Source organism: Artemia sp. Qi Xiang Cuo, chromosome 8, assembly GCF_049724085.1.
Source record: "Artemia sp. Qi Xiang Cuo chromosome 8, ASM4972408v1, whole genome shotgun sequence".
Classification (NCBI taxonomy): Eukaryota; Metazoa; Arthropoda; class Branchiopoda; order Anostraca; family Artemiidae; genus Artemia; species Artemia sp. Qi Xiang Cuo.
Genome location: NC_142801.1, coordinates 18,107,922 through 18,124,807, shown reverse-complemented (window position 1 = coordinate 18,124,807; position 16,886 = coordinate 18,107,922). Strand labels below are relative to the sequence as shown.

Below are 16,886 nucleotides of genomic sequence, written 5' to 3'. Positions count from 1 at the left end.
CCAACATCGTTCTTTACTTAGGCAGCGCCATTGCGATGCCTAAGTAAAGCCACCATTGGAATCGCCATATCTTAAAATGTATATTCAGAGATTTTGATGCTTCTGTAGAGATGCTGGTAAACTTACGCATTTTTAGCACTTCGGGCGCTTGTAAAGGTACTTTAGAGCGCCTGTGCTTCTCGTCACCATTAGATTCCACGTGCTTTAATCTATATTCCCATCAATTGTCCTGCTTTTTGCCAGAAGTACACGATTCTTATGCTTAACAGCCCCGCTAGAAATATCTTTATGTTGACACCTCCTCCTTAGAAGAATTGTGACCATGTCCATGCGTCTCAAACAAAAAAGAAGTTTTTCTTTTTACATTATGTACGTCATGAACACTATCTACATATAGTGCTATTATGGTGCTATTGAGTGCTGAACTTGGATTCTATTAATCGTTAAAAAGATAATAGGCCTAAAAAACAAAATAAACTTATTTATTTAAAGAAAATCTAAAATCAATAAAAGATGGAAGTTGTGTTTTCTACAGGTAAATCTGGTCCTGGAGCTGTTGTGAGTGCACCTATAAAAAAAAGATTGAAGAGACGAAGTAAACTCGTTTTGAAACAGTATTGTAAATATTCAAATCTCGAAGAACTTATTTTGTAACAACCTGAGCCTCAATAAAGGTGCAGTAAAGGTACTACCAATCACTGCATAGACTGAAGTTCAGTTACGGCAAAAGTATACAGAAAAATTGCTTTTCGTTAGATTAGAAAGTTGCTGATGTAGGTGAATGAAAATCTAACAAGTCTGTTTCGAAATTAGGACTTGGAAAGGTGTTTTCAAATTCCTAATTTCACCCCCTTCCATACTATCAAGACTTGAAAGAATATTTGAATATATATTTCTTAACTTACAAGAAGAAAAAAAAATATGTTTTTCAAGTTTGACTTAGATCTTCCTTTGGTAAAAACAAACTTTACTTATGGAAGCAAGGAACTAAGTTGAAACATAGAACATCTACAAAACTAGCTCTAAAACACCGACTCATGGTGTTTCCCTATATTTCTATAATTATTTTACTATATTTGTAAAGTATATATTGTATAAAAAATAGCGTTTTGCTGAAAACATAAGACAGAAAGCAAAAAAACACTCAATTCTGTCTTAGGAGGAAAAAAGTCCATAAATAGCCTTCAGAAAGTAAATATCTAATTTATACGGTTTTCAATAGTCTTTCACTACCCATGATATCGATAACTTTTAGCATAAAATAACTCAAGCAATCAAAATTTTAAGTAAAGCGCTAGTTTTAGAATCCTACAAAAGAGGGAAGCATCGTGAGCCAGTTTATTTTTGCAGGTTTTGTCGATATATCTTGAATATACTTTTCTGGACATCAACTCTCTGACCTGGAACAGCAACTCTCTGAGGTAGCAAAAAGCTATTTTCTTTTACATTTTCCCACTATTCTATAAAGTTAGAATACGAAAATGTTATTAAAAAGTCGTTTTACAATAATTTCTAAGAACAAAAGGGACTTGCAAGCTCCTTTATTTCTTGCAACCTCTTGTTTAGAACTAGCAACCTCTTTTTAGAACTTGCAACCCTTTATTCGAGTAAAAGTTTCAAGCTCTGAATGCATTAGAAAAAATCCAAAAACGTTACAAGTTGTTAAAAAATTTCACTAGCAATTTTTAAATGCAGTCTTCTGTTAGTTTGGTGAAATATAGTAGTTGGTAACACTCATTCTTTTTTGGTCAAAGACGAAGGAAATATGCCTCAGAACAGAGATATAGTAACTACTCACTGAAAGAAATATTCTAGCGTAGTATCATTATCCCTAAGGTCTTAAAATCTAAATGGATGGTGTGATTATCCCTAGGGTGTAATATCATTATCCCTAAAGCCTAAAATCTAAAAGGATAATGTGATTATCCCTAGGACGTTTCCTAATTTGGAAGGAGAGCTCTAATAAGGTTTTCACTTGAATAGCCTTTTTTAAGCGTTTAAACAAAAAGATCTGCATAAATTACATAGTCTGTTTTATTACTGCGATTTTATTTCGATATATAATACATAAGATTTTGAGTTCAAAGGGTATTGGAGTTCGTAGGTATTGCTGCAAAATTTGTTTCCTCCAGTCTTAACGGTCACCCTAGTCATCTTTGGTTTTGTTTTTTACCCGCAAAAGTCAAAACAAGACTGTACACATACAAAGAAAAGTGTATTAAGAACACACATAATAGATTTAACAAGAAGATTTTTAGAGTGTTCAAACTTTACAGAAACCATATTTTTTATTAAATTGATCATTTCCTGGGCCTTAAGAGTTGTAAAAGTATTTAAATACTTCCATTTAAATCCTTATTTGAGCATTTTAAAAGGAAGTAAAATCCTTTTTAAAGGATAGTTGAATGGTGTTTAACTAATTTTTTTCAACATTTTTTATTCATCAAATATTTTAGAAATTCAAAAAAGCTATTTTCCCGAAAGTATAGCGCTCTAAAAGTATCCTCCAGTAATATTGTAGAAGTTTTCGTACTTCTAATATGACTTAGATCCTCGTTTTGATGCTAATACATTAGTGCCTTTATAAGTTCAATTATTGAATTACTAGTGATTTACCGTGCTTAGAACTTTACGACGTACTAGCGTCGTGACAAAAAAACGTGTTACAAATATTTGTATCCTCGGGGATAAGCTCTTTCTGAAATAAAGCTATAATAAAGTCTTTTTTATTTTTGAAATTTAAAGAAAAGTTTTCTGGAAGTATATATCTCTAAAAGTAGCTTCCAGTACTATTAGAGAAGTTTTCGTATTTCCAGTAAGAATCAGTTCCTCATGGTGATAATAGTGAACTAGTGCATTAGTATCAATTATAGACGTACTATTGACTTACGCGCTAGTTAACGTTCTTAGTACGTTATGACGTACTAACGTCGTGACAAACAAATCTGTTTCAAATATTTGTATCCTCTGGGAAAAGCTCTTTCTGAGATAAAGCTATAATAAAGTCTTTTTTGTTTTTAAAATAAAATAAAAAAGTTTTCCGGCTGTATATATCTCTAAAAGTAGCTTCCAGCACTATTAGAAAAGTTTTCGTATTTCCAGTATCACTCAGTTCCTCATGGTGATACTAATGAATTACTGACGTACTATTGGGTCAAGCGCTAATTAACGTGCGTAGTACGTCGCAACATACTGACGTCGTGACACATGACAAACAAATATATGTTAAACGTTTGTATCCTCGAAGAAAAAACCTTTCTGAAATAAATCTGTAATAAAGTCTTGCCCTGCTCAGGACCTGTTAAAATAATTTTTCAATGGAACAGGTTCACTTCTAAAAGGATGCTTTAGGGGAAAGAATTAGGGACTTTTTTCAAAAGAATATGCCATGATTCTAACTTAAACCCACTGTATATACAATTAACAGAATGATCTTTCCCTATCTCACCAATTATATTAACCCGGACCGAGGTGCGAGTGTTCCAGAGAACGTATAAACACAAGCGACATTAGATCTTTTCACGGGTAGACAAGTCAGATTTTCCTTGAACGCGAAACTTGCCTTCAACGTTGGAACACTAAATTTTGAAGAAACTAATTTTTCCAATACATATAGGAAAATCGGTAATTAGTAGTGCAATGTTATTATTAGATGCTTTTAGGAGTTAAAAGTAGGTTTCGAAGTCTCAAGTTGGTTTCAAAGGCATTTTGAGAAAGTTTCTGCCAAAATACGTGATCTAGGGTAATTGGACCGCTGATGGCAGATCAAATGAGAGGAGCTGTTTGTACGCGCAGATATATATATATATATATATATATATATATATATATATATATATATATATATATATATATATATATATATATATATATATATATATATATATATATATATATATATATATATATATATATATATATATATATATATATATATATATATATATATATATATATATATATATATATATATATATATATATATATATATATATATATATATATATATATATGTATATATATATATATATATATATATATATATATATATATATATATATATATATATATATATATATATATATATATATATATATATATATATATATATATATATATATATATATATATATATATATATATATATATATATATATATATATATATATATATATATATATATATATATATATATATATATATAGATAATTTCGGAGACCACACTGCCTTTCCATGACGATAAATAAAAGTTCAAATAGGGATAAAATCCTTTTAATAGACAGTGATGATAGAAATTCACAAAAATACCAGATATTTCGGTCACATATACAGTGACCGTCATACTACTGACAGTTTTACTACTGATGACGGTCACTGTATATGTGACCGAAATATCTGGAATTTTTGTGAATTTCTATCATCACTGTCTATTAAAAGGATTTTATCCCTATTTGAACTTTTATTTATTATATATATATATATATATATATATATATATATATATATATATATATATATATATATATATATATATATATATATATATATATATATATATATATATATATATATATATATATATATATATATATATATATATATATATATATATATATATATATATATATATATATAGTTTCGAAGTCTCGAGTTGGTTTTAAAGGCATTTTGAGAAAGTTTCTGCCAAATATATATATATATATATATATATATATATATATATATATATATATATATATATATATATATATATATATATATATATATATATATATGTATACATATATATACTAAGAAAAGTTTACGAAAAAGAAAGTTTTTTTTAAAGAAAAGTAAAGGCCATATTAAACTTAGAATCAGAAGAAATAGAAGCCTACGAAAACTCAAACTCAAAAAGACCAGAAATTATTATTAAATAATTTAATATTAATACTGTTAGCCATTCTGTTGCCCTGGAAAATCAAACGCAAAATTTAGCGCCTGAAATCTTTGAAATATATAGCTAAAAATGTATTATTTCATATAGTTCGCCTTTAGAAAAAAAGTTTTAGAAATTTTGCCGTAAAAGGTCTAAGATTATACAGACTCAGCAGTAAGAAATGCATTTTATTTATTTTCTGGTAAACAAATTGGAAGAATATTCTATAATAGGAGCTTTTCTAGCATAAAGCCCCGTAAAATTTTGGATCTGCCACTAAAATGTGTGATGTCTTTCCATTTTCAGAAGACTCACTTAGAATTTTATGAAAAACACTTCTTAACAGAAGTTTGGTGTTTTCTTGGATAGGGCTATTGTGGCAACTTTTACCACAGCAACCAATAATTAGAACCCAAGTCCTAAAATTGGTCTCAATCAGGAACCCTAATCGCTATCTAAACTTACAAAGTGCAAAGATTTTTAAAAAAAAGGTGTTTATTCTTTAAAGTTCAGGAAAGGTCTGCCCATTTCATACGAAAACATTGATTGAAAACGAAACTAGTCTTATCTCGGCTCTCCGCCAAAACAGGTAATTAGCATTTTTCAAGTTTCACAAGAACTACAATCTGAGAAAATAAATATAACGACGTGAAAAAAAAATGATAAACCATCCAGTATCAGATTCAGAGGGGGGGGGGGGCGAGGGGGCGCCCCCCCTAACGTAGTCTAAAGTAGTGTAATTCACCTAATTAACGCACGTTTGTATTAATTAAACTTGCTCCTAACGTAAGTTTATCGTATCAACTTATTTTGCGCCCTCCCCCCTAAAAAATTCCTTGATTCATCCCTGAAACCATCACATCTATTCCACCAGTTATTAGAAGAAAAAAAATCCTTATTTTCACAAATTTCATCAACCCCCGCCCCTTTTTAGAAATCCTACATAGGCCAATCAGTTAAGTCCACTGTATATAAATAATAGATTAAGTCATAATTTGTATATCAATTAAGTCATACCTTTGAGATGGGACAGTTGCAAACCACTTGGCCGGCTCACCAAGTTTTTTTCTGCTTTCGCAATTAAGGAATAATACAATCTCGAACCATTTCTCATTGATTGACGCATACGCACACACACTAACCCGCTAATGCATGAATAAGTGGGAGGAGCTTTTTGTTCACACCGAGGATGAAGAGCCAAAAATCATCTGCGGTAAACTTACTGCCTAATTATATATACAGTGCTTAAACCTATTGGATAGACATTTCTGATTTCGCCTGTTATTGATGTTATTAATGTAAACATAAGACATCATGGTTGCAGCGGCAGCTGCAACCTAGTAAAGAGCGAACCACGGCACATAGTAAAAAAACACGTTTAGAAAAAAACTGCCTAGTGAAAAAATCTCCATCTGACACTGATTCAGGAATGGTAACTATCGTTTCAGTTCGTATTAAAAATAAAAGTTTATTGGGAAAAGAAAGTTATGGTTATTTCAAAAAAAGCCTGAAACCCCTTTTTTTTCCAGGGCTAGCGGTTTACCAGAACATCATAGAGAGATGCTTAATGGCTCATTAGAAATCTGTTTCTCACATCTACGTGCTTTTTATAAATTCCACCAACTGCAAGTGCCATATGGCACGAAATGGCATATTATGTGCCATTTCTCAAGGGGTGGGGCTAGCGGGCTACAAAAACATCGTAGACAGATGTTTAATAGCTCACATTGAAGTTATTTCTCATACCTACATTATATTTATAACTTTGACCACCTGCAACTGCCAAATGGCCCTAAAATTACACAATTAATGCTAAGTCACAAGTGGACAATCTAGCTGTTATACACTACCATAGCACCTTAGGTATATGTTTAATGGATGATTTTAAATCTATTACTCCTATCTAGTTGATTTAAATCTGTTTTACCATTCGTAGATTCCAGATAGCAAAAAAAACTGCAACTTTTGTGCCACTTCTTAAGTTGAAAAGCTTTGAAGTATATTACGGTACCATTGCAATAATAATGTTCCAAAACCCTTAAGTGGAGATTTACAAGGGACCCTTCCCGTAGACTCCCCCTCCCAGCCCCCTTAATAAGGCTCATTAGTCTGTTGGGAGAACTTACTATAAACTCTTTAACACTGTCAGAATAAAAAGTCAAAAATCATGTTTAGGAAAAAACTGCCTAGTGGAAATAAATTGCCATCTGACACTGATTGAGGAATGGTAACTATTATTTTGGTTCGTCTTAAAAGTAAGAGTGTATGGCGAGAACAAATTTATGATGATTTCGAAAAAAAACTTGAAAACCCTCGAAAATGATGTCAGATTAAAATGATAAGTGTACTATTGGAATACAGTCCCTCTCCTTGAACAACAAAGAAAATTACTTTTTCCTTGTTGTAGCACTTTAGTGTCTCCTGTTTTTGTTTGTGGGTTTTCTTATTTTTTTAGCCGGGCTATGGTGTTCACCGTATAAAACAGTTCGATTCATAAAATAGATTTAAAAAATAAATTAAATTTGCCAGTTTCCTTTTGATAGTGAAAATGGAAAAATGAGCCTTATATAACCATAGAGGCAAAGATATACTAACTGTTTCTCTGAATGCCTGAATTTTGAAGGCATATCTTAGTTTTGACAAGGTCTTTTTTTGCAGAAACGAAATTTCATCCGGGGGGAATACTTTAGTTTATATAATAATATAATTTGAGCTAAATATTTGCACATTAAGGGGGGGGGGCAAAATAAATCTCAGAAAGGGGTTAAAAACCTAATTCAACCTAACCTTAACCCCGCCCCCCCTAATGGGCAAATATATATGCTAAATTACACAAGTCCAATGCATTCTGTCGCCCGTCATTTATCCTTGTGGCTATGAAATCGGTTTGATCAGATCGTACATTCAGTAAACTTCTCGACTCTTTGGTATCATGGTTGCAGCGGTAGCTACAACCTAGTAAAGAGCAAGCCACAGCTTATATTAACTAAGAGTTTAAAAAAGCATTTGGAAAAAAAACTGCCTAGTGATAAAAATTGACATCTGAGATTAATTAACGAACGGTAATGGGGTTAATGTTCATGAACAGGTTTACTATCCAAGAGAATGTTCGTATTTAATGCGGAGTATACTAAGGAGGCGGGTTATCCCTTAATGTTCTACAGCTTTGTATTGCTATAGTGCTCTCTAAGATAGTTGATACTTGCTTTATTTGTTTTTCTGATGTATCGTATATTGCTTACATGGATGACATCCTAATTATTAGTTAGAGCAAATTGTCTTTGTCTAAAATGGTGGATAATGTGAGAAAAGGTTTTTTAGGTATTGGACTTAATTTAAATTTTGAAAAGTGCGAGTATCTTTGTTTCAACGGTAATGCTACGAATTCTCCTTTGAATTGAAATTATGCTTCTATACGTTCAGTTGGTAGCCTACGTTGGCTTGGTATTACTCAGTGTAATAATATGTTAGGTTTTCGCCAGTCACCTGTTAGGGACGCATGTACCAAGATTAGATGTGGCTGTTCCAAGATTGTTGCAAATCGGTCGAAATACAAACGCAAAACTTTAGTGTCGCTGTATTTGTTTTCTGTGACCATGCTATTTCAGGTATTTACAATTTGCTTAGGAAGAATGACCTATCTAAATCAAGGAAAGGCTATTATCGGTATTGCAAATTTTGTTGTATCTTCCGTTGTAATTTCGTAATTGCCATATTATCAAAAAGTATAACACACCTGATATAAATGAAAAACTTCGTGATTTACATATAAAACTGTCTGCAAATGCCTAGGAAAAACTGTCCCCTCACCATGGTCTCATTCGTTTGTTTCGCTGAGTTTTCTTTTTATTTTTTTTATCTTACTTCAAGTACTGTGTGTGTTTATTTTTCTTTCCTTTTTCTCTTTACTCCACTATTTTTCACATTGTTTGTGCAGTGGGTTACAAATAAATTATAATATATATAAATTATAAATTATTATTATTATTATTAACTATTATTTCGGTTTGTCGTAAAAGTAAAAGTTCATTGCAAAAATAAATTTATGGCGATTCCGAAAAAAAGCCTGAAACCCCTCCAAAATGGCGTCAGATCAAAATGAAAAGTGCAACATTCGAATCAACATAGTCGAAAACCTTATACAGGGAATTTACAGTTCCCCTCCTTGAACAACAAGGAAAATCCCGTTTTCATCGGTAGCACTGATCTGTCTCCCTTTTTTTCTTTTTTTTTTTTTTCTCCAGGCCTTGCGGGTTTTCAGAACATGATAGATAGATGCTTAATAGCTCATTCAAAAGTTGTTTCTTATACCTACGTACTGTTGACAAACTCCGCCATCTGCAAGTGCCACATGTCACTAGAATGACACGTTTTGCCATTTCTTAAGTGGTAGCGCTAGCAGGCTACCAGAACATCGTAGACAGATTTGTTATAGCTCATATAAAAGATATTGCTCATATCTACGTTCTTTCTATAGGCCTAAATTCCACCATCTAAAATTTACAAATGGCACTAAAAACGGCACTTTTGTGTCATGTCTCAAGTAGAAAAGCCGAGGCTATTGGGCTAGCTGAATTTATAAGAGTTATGTTTCATGACTCATTTGAAAGCTATTTCTCATATAAACGTGCTTTTTTTTATAAGTTTTTCCGGTTCCTAGTGCGATATAGTACTGAAAAAAATACTTGGTGGCGCTTAGTAAGTAGAAAAGCTTTAAAGTACAATACAGGCACAATTGTAGTTGTCATGTTCCAGAACCCTTAACTGGAGGTTTACAAGAACCCTTCCCGCACTATCTCCCTCCCAACCCCCCTTAGTAAGTTTTATAGATCGTCGGCTCACCAGTAAGCTATTGAAACATTGGCAGGCGTCCACACTATCGTAGATAGATGTTTAATGGCTCAATTATAAGCTATTGCTTATATTCACTAGGTTTTTACAAATTCTACCATCTATTAGACTTCACAGATTTCAATATGAACTAGTTTCTCTGGATAATATACAATGAACTCGTTTTGATAGTTGAAGCATTAGCTGTATCCTTGTAAAGAGCAAACTAAATCCCACTAGTGACTAATAGTTAAAAAACTTTAAACCAGTCTTTTTTTCTTCTTTTTTTTTCCAGACCTAACAGGATGCAAGAACATCATAGAGAGATGCTTAAGAGCTTATTGAAAAGCTATTTCTCATATGTACGTGGTTTATATAAATTCCACGATCTGCAAGTGCCATATGGCACAAAAAAGGACACTTTATGCCATTTCTCAAGGGGTGGGGCTAGCGGGCAACCAGAACATTGTAGATAGATTTTTGATAGCTCATATATAAAATATTACTCATATTTACGTTCTTTCTCTAAATTCCACCATTTGCAAGTTTCAAATGGTATTAAAAACGGCTCTTTATGTGCAATGTCTGAAGTGAAAAAGCTGGGGCTAGTTGCTACCAGAACTTTTTAGATTGACGGCTCATTTGAAAATGTTTGCTCATGTCTACGGGCTTTTATCAATTCTAAAATTCATAAGCGAGATATAGCACTGAAAACAACACTTTTGGGACCACTTCTTAAGTGGAAAATCTTGAAAGTATAAAACAGTATAATTGTAATAATTATGATCCAAAACCCTTAACTCGAGGTTTGCAAGAACACCTCCCGCAGGCTCCTCCTCCGGGCCCACTTAATAAGCTACGCAATTATGGTACTACAAACACCAATATATTAAATTATATTATTAGAAGCGTGGTTATCTTATTAGAGAGCTGGACTTCAAATTAGATATTCATGCATTTGATTCCTTCTTGGATTTTTTTTTTTCAACTATGGTTTTTCCCTTCTTATCATTGCTTTTTAGATAATCCACTATTTTTGCAATTGTGATGCACTCATTTTCCCAAGCATATCCCGGGAAGACTCATTTTAGAGCTATTACTCATATCTACGTGATTTTCATCAATTTTACCATCTATAGGAGCCATATAGCACTAAAAACGGCACTTTTTGTGCCACTTTTTAAGTGGAAGAGTTTGGAAGCATAAGACGGTACCATATGGTCCAAAGCCCTTAACTGGAGGTTTATAAGAGCCCTTCACATATACTCCCCCTTCCAAACCCCCTGTGTACGTTTCATAAATCTTCTACTCATCTTAAAAGTAAAAGATTATTGTGAAGAAAAATTAACTAAAACTAAAAACTTTTCAACTAAAAATCTACCGAAAATTAAGCTTGAATGATCAACATTTTTTAATTAAACCTTCAAACTCCACTCTGCAATGAAGCCTGTGTGCTAGTTCTAATGGCGGTAATTGAGGGGAAAGAACGTCCTTGCCCCTTATTTTTTGCTCCTGTCTAGGTTTTGAAAAACACCTTTTTTTTATTTCATTGAAAAAGGCACTTTTTCATTTTAAAATAATAGGAGGAAAAACAGAAAGCACTTTATGGGAATGTGCTATCAATCCAATTTTATAAAGAGGGATTAGGCATAAATACGTATACGCCTTTAAATTCGCCCTCGAAAAGCTCCATAATTTTTCAGTTGAAATTAAGGAATGACGGTAAAACGTAAAACGAACAGAAACTATTCCGTTAAAATAAAACACATCATGGCGGGGTTGTTTCTACATTAAATTTGAATAAAAACAAGCAAAGATTAATCTAAAAAAACAAAGTTTTTCCAACTTAAAACGGACAAAAATTATTGCTTCACAGCCTATATAATATATATCAATCGAACTAGTACATATAAACCAACTAATTGTGTTTCCCTGTGTTTCTAGGATTATAGAAAACAAGCGCTTTACTGAAAACACAAAACAATATAGGAGTTTTGGTACAGTAAAAGCAAACCAATTAAGGACACTTTTTACAAAATAAAACTATTGCCAATCTCTTTTGGGATAAATCTTTTTTAAGATAATTAACAATTAATTTTAGTATTGTTGCTTTATTTTTTTTTTCTCGTTTAATTTGGTATCACTTATGCACGGCTGATCATTTCAATGCCTGGCTATCGTGATGGTTTTTAAAATGACATGTAATGATTACTTTTTAGACAAGTTCGAATTAAAGCCATCTTGATAGCATTAGGATTAGGACTATAGACTATTTTTAGAATTTGTAGCATAGCTTGAAATTCACTTCTGTATAGACACAAATAACCATATTTTCAGAATTCATATTATGTCTTATTTGATCTTCATTTCAAGTAATACTAAGGTAAATCAATCCAATATTTTGTATGCTGTTCAATGACTTTGTGGTTATTAAAAAATATTTAATTTTACACGTGAGCTTTTAAGATAATTTCAATTGTACGTGGAAAGTTACTGATGTCACAACTAGTGTTAGACTATGATAAGCTTCATAGATTGTTTCGTTGCTTTTAGGATTTGGACTAACGTTTCACTCCTAAGTCAATAGCCCGGTTTTTAATGTTTGATTCTTGCGTTTTCAGTAAATCGCTAGTTTTCCGTAATCCTAGAAACACAGGGAAACATAATTATTTGGTTTGTTTGTACTAGTTTGATTGATATATATTACCTAGGCTGTGAAGCAATAATTTTTGTCCGTTTTAAGTTTCAACTTCGCTCTTTACGTCCCTTGGAAAAACTTTGTTTTTTTAGATTAATACCATTTTAGAGCGAGTAACTGGTTTGTTATATAAATATGGATGTGTTTATGTTCAAAGTTAAGCTCAGGATTGAAAACCTACTGAACGAACAATGAGAACTATTTGCTTGGTAGAATGGATTCAGGTGCCCACTGTATATTGTCCCACGATTGTTTTTAGAGTGAATACAACGGATAGTGGACAATTACATAAGTAGATACTTTTTTTAAAGTGTGTACATGTTATATCTATGAAAATATATCACTCTATGAAAATACTTACAATATTCGTATATTTAGAAACTGTAATGCGTAGGTGAATAGTACCAAAACACGTTTTCTATGAGGTATTTAGTATTTGTGTTCAGATATTTTCGTTAGTATTTTCTAAAACGCTAAAGAGCTTTTCATAAGTTTACCAAGACCCATAAAAATGTAGGGGGAGGGGAGTCCAATGCATTTTCAAACTCTCAGGGTAGGATAATTTTATCGCTTTTATTGATTTGTTTCAATAAAAATGACCCCAAGAAAGTTATTTTTAAATGTAAATTACGAAACAAGGTATTCATAAAATTCTAGGGCGAGGGGCGAAAATCTAAGGCCTTATCATATTTACTTACCGGCAATACATGCATTTAAAAATGAGGCTGTTGTTCCTGCAATAAATGCCCTAAATGCAATAGATGCCAAATCAGAAGCACGAGATGGCGATAGAGATGATAAAGCAGCTATCTGGGCACCAATCGAGCCAGGATTGGCAAAACCACAAAGGGCATAAGTGACAATTGCTTCGGCTCTTGGCTGAAATGAAAACGTTGCTTAGCTATTGATAAGTTTAAAGATTGAAAGCTTAGTCACTGTAATCAAAAAAGATACTATATGACACATTTGTCAAGGCCATACTTATAGCCCATGCCCTTAAGCTCAACCCACCCTACCTGTTGGTTCAATCAGTTAAAGCACCTTTCATTTCCTAAAATGCATAACGGTTATTATGTCCCTATAGATTTTTATGTATATTTTTTTTCAACTGGAGAAATGTTAGAAATTGTTGCTTTAGACATAAAATTATCTTGCAAAATCCTGAATGTCTATAAGTAGTTTTTTTTTTAACAAATAGCTAGTCAAAGCTAAAAACCCGAATAACAATTTTTGTGCTTTATCCTTCTTCTATAAATGTGGCATCTTTTTGAATAGCCACAACCGAGCTAAGCCTGTAATTATTTTACTTATGTCGAATACTCAGCTGACTTCATTGATTTTTGATTCATCTGTGATTTTGGAAAAATGACAAATATTATTGTTTGGCAACCCTGACGTAGCTCTTTCTTTAAACAAAGATTCAAGAAAAACATGGTTTACATGTATGCAACATAAAAGAAAAAAGATCAGCTGGATTTCTTTTGCATAAAAAAATGGTCTGCGGTAATTTCTGAATGCCAAGAAACTGTTTTTACTTTTCCAGTATGTCTAAGTTTACAACTAAAGAATAACGAAGTAAATAGGTATTTATTTGTACACCACATCTTTTAATGCAACTGGAATGTGGTGTGGTGAAGGTGTTCTAATCACATAATTGTATTAACCATACTTGGAGCATTGATTTATTTTTCAACACCGTGGCTATTTTTTTCTTAACAAGTTTCTTACGTCACCAGTCTTCACCGTGACTTATTTCTTTGACAGCTGAGATTTTGTGTGTTGCCAAAGCAGCAACTTCTATAAAATCTATTGTTCAAGCTTATGAATACACATAGGCAACATTGTTTCTAACTGCTTATTAAATAAAATAAAAAGTTTTTTTTAACTGAAAGTAAGGAGCGACATTAAAACTTAAAACGAACAGAAATTATTCCGTATATTAAAGGGGCTGTCCCTTCCTCAACGCCTCGCTCTTCACGCTAATTATTTTTGTTGTTGTTTTAAAGAATAAAGTTGTGACACAGAGTCAAACATTAGCGTAGAGAGCGAGGCGTTGAGGAGGAGACAGCCTCTTTCATATACGGAATAATTTGTGTTCGTTCTAAATTTTAATGTCGCTTTTTACTTTCAGTTAAAAAAACTTGGTTTTTTTATTTAATTTCTGAACGTTTTTAAATTAATACAGGTTTTTACTCTGGCTCACCGAATTTTAATGATTAAAATGAAATTTCCATGTTCATTCTACTTTTTTTTTGTTGAGTGATATTCTTGAAAGTTATTTAATTTTACTTACGAACGTTTTTATTAGTACTAAATATACGTAACTTACGAATTAACTTACGCAACAAATTTCTATATTCATATATTTTTATTACGTATGTTAGGGGGGTTCGGTCCCCTAGTCAATACCTCGCTCTTTACGCTAAAGTTCGAATTTTTTTTTTCCAATTCTTTAAGAATGACCCTTAATCACACAGGCCGTTAATTAGAATAAATAGCTCTTGTGAAAGTACTAAAAAACACTTAGCGTAAAGACCGAGGTATTGACTAGGGGGCGAACCCAATCATATACATAATAGTTTATGTTCGTTTTAAGTTTTTCAGTTGAAAAGTTTTTTTTTAATTTTTGATCGTTCTTTAAATAATGCTGGGAAATCCGGCGCCCCTTCAAAGTAATGTCCCTTCCCCCATGAAAAATTCCTCCATGGAAAGATCCTCTGACGTAAACCCCGATTCACCCCCCCCTCCACTACCAGAAAAATCCCCCCTGAACACGTCTGTATACTTTCCAATAACCAATACTATATGTAAACATTGGGCAAAGTTCGTAACTTGCAGCCCTTGCCCAGGGGACTGTGGGGGATTAAGTCATCCTAAAAAGTCATAGTTATTATATTTTTTTGACCATTCTGAGCAAAATGGTTATTTCAAAATTTTGATCGGGTGACTTTGGGAAAAAAATGAGCGTGGGAGAAGGCCTAGTTGCCCTCCATTTTTTTTTTTTTTTTATCACTTAAAAAGGGCATTAGAACTTTTAATTTCCACTCGAATGAGCCCTCACGCTATATTCTAGGACTACTGAATCGATACAATCACCACTGGGAAAAAAAAAACAACAACAAAACAAACAAACAAATAAAACAGTGTTCATGATCTTTCTTCTTGCAAAAAGTACACAATTCGACATTTCTGCATGTAAGGGCTTCAAATCTCTACAATAGGGTCCTCTAATGCGCCGAGTCTGATGGTATGATTTTCATTAAGGTTCTATGATTTTTAGGGGGTGTTTTCCGCTTTTTTCAAAAATAAGGCAAATTTTCTCAGGGTAACTTTTGATCAGGCTAACCCCATTTTCTCGCGTAACTTTTGATGGGTAAAACTAAAATTAATGAAACTTTCATATTTGAAATCAGCACAAAAATCTGATTCTTTCGTTTTATCTACTGGTATCAAAATTCCTTTTTTTAGAGTTTCAGTTATTATTGAGCCGGGTCGTTCCTTACTTACAGTTCGTTACCACGAACCGTTTGATAATTTTTAGAAATACTAGAGAAAACTCTCTAGATGGCGTTTGAAAACTGTGTATCCAAGGAAGGACAGCCTTTAAGATGATATAATTTTTTTTTTTTTTAGAGCAAACTTGTCAGAACGATGCATTATATGGAGAAATTTTTAGATCTTTATAGAGGAAAGAGAGCCTGGGTACATGCTTACATGCAGCACCATAATTTTATTTTTGTAGGCTAAAAAATCTATGTCATACAATTAAGCCTAGGATAAAAAAATTAAGGCCGATAATAAAAAACAACTAGAAATATAGCAAAATAATAATTCAAACACAGATCGAACATAGATTAAGAAAGGCAAACATGAAACATATAGAGCCCCCTAAAAGCTAGAGCGTCATTTGCGCTTTACTGAAAATATGGTTTAGTTTGAATAGTTTTTAAATTGACAAAATTTATACAAATTAACTTATTTTTATCAAACAGATTGGGCCTTTAATTTGCAATTCATTGAGATTCTTTCCAGAAACCCGAACAGAAATACATAGAAAATGAAAGCAAGTAATATTTACATGCATTCTAGAACATAAAAAAAAATTGTATCAACTAATTTGCTGCAGATAAGCAACTATAATATTTAAGATAACTGATTATGTTTTATCCAAATTTACCTGCTGCCCTTCCCAGAACTGGTCTCTTAATTAGCATCTTCCACGCCTACACCTACTAGAGGTAGAAATTTTTTGAATATATTTAGGATATTTGGCCCCCAAAGTATAGTATCTTAAGCATCAATTGGCCACTCACCCCCTTTAAAAAAATTTCCAATTCCCTTGTCGTAAAGGTTGACCTTTGTGAATCCAGGGCATATTGTAGCAATTAGGTATAAACAAAGACTTTTAAAAAATCTTTTCTTAGCCAAAATGGTAATCCA

General features: G+C 32.4%; 1 protein-coding gene across 4 annotated transcripts in view; it reads right to left on the bottom strand.

Annotated features, from left to right (window-relative positions):
- Window positions 1–461: 461 nt before the first annotated feature.
- Window positions 462–16,886, bottom strand: part of LOC148949208 (uncharacterized) — a 242,483-nt gene continuing 226,058 nt past the window's right edge. For all 4 annotated transcript variants that reach the window (XM_089093251.1, XM_089093252.1, XM_089093250.1 and 1 more), the window contains exons 12-13: window positions 13,145–13,325; window positions 462–568 (exon numbers count right to left, since the gene is read on the bottom strand). In XM_089093251.1, the coding sequence (XP_088949377.1) occupies window positions 504–568; window positions 13,145–13,325 (246 nt within the window). In that variant the 3' untranslated portion in view covers window positions 462–503. The remainder of the gene's footprint in view (window positions 569–13,144; window positions 13,326–16,886) is intronic.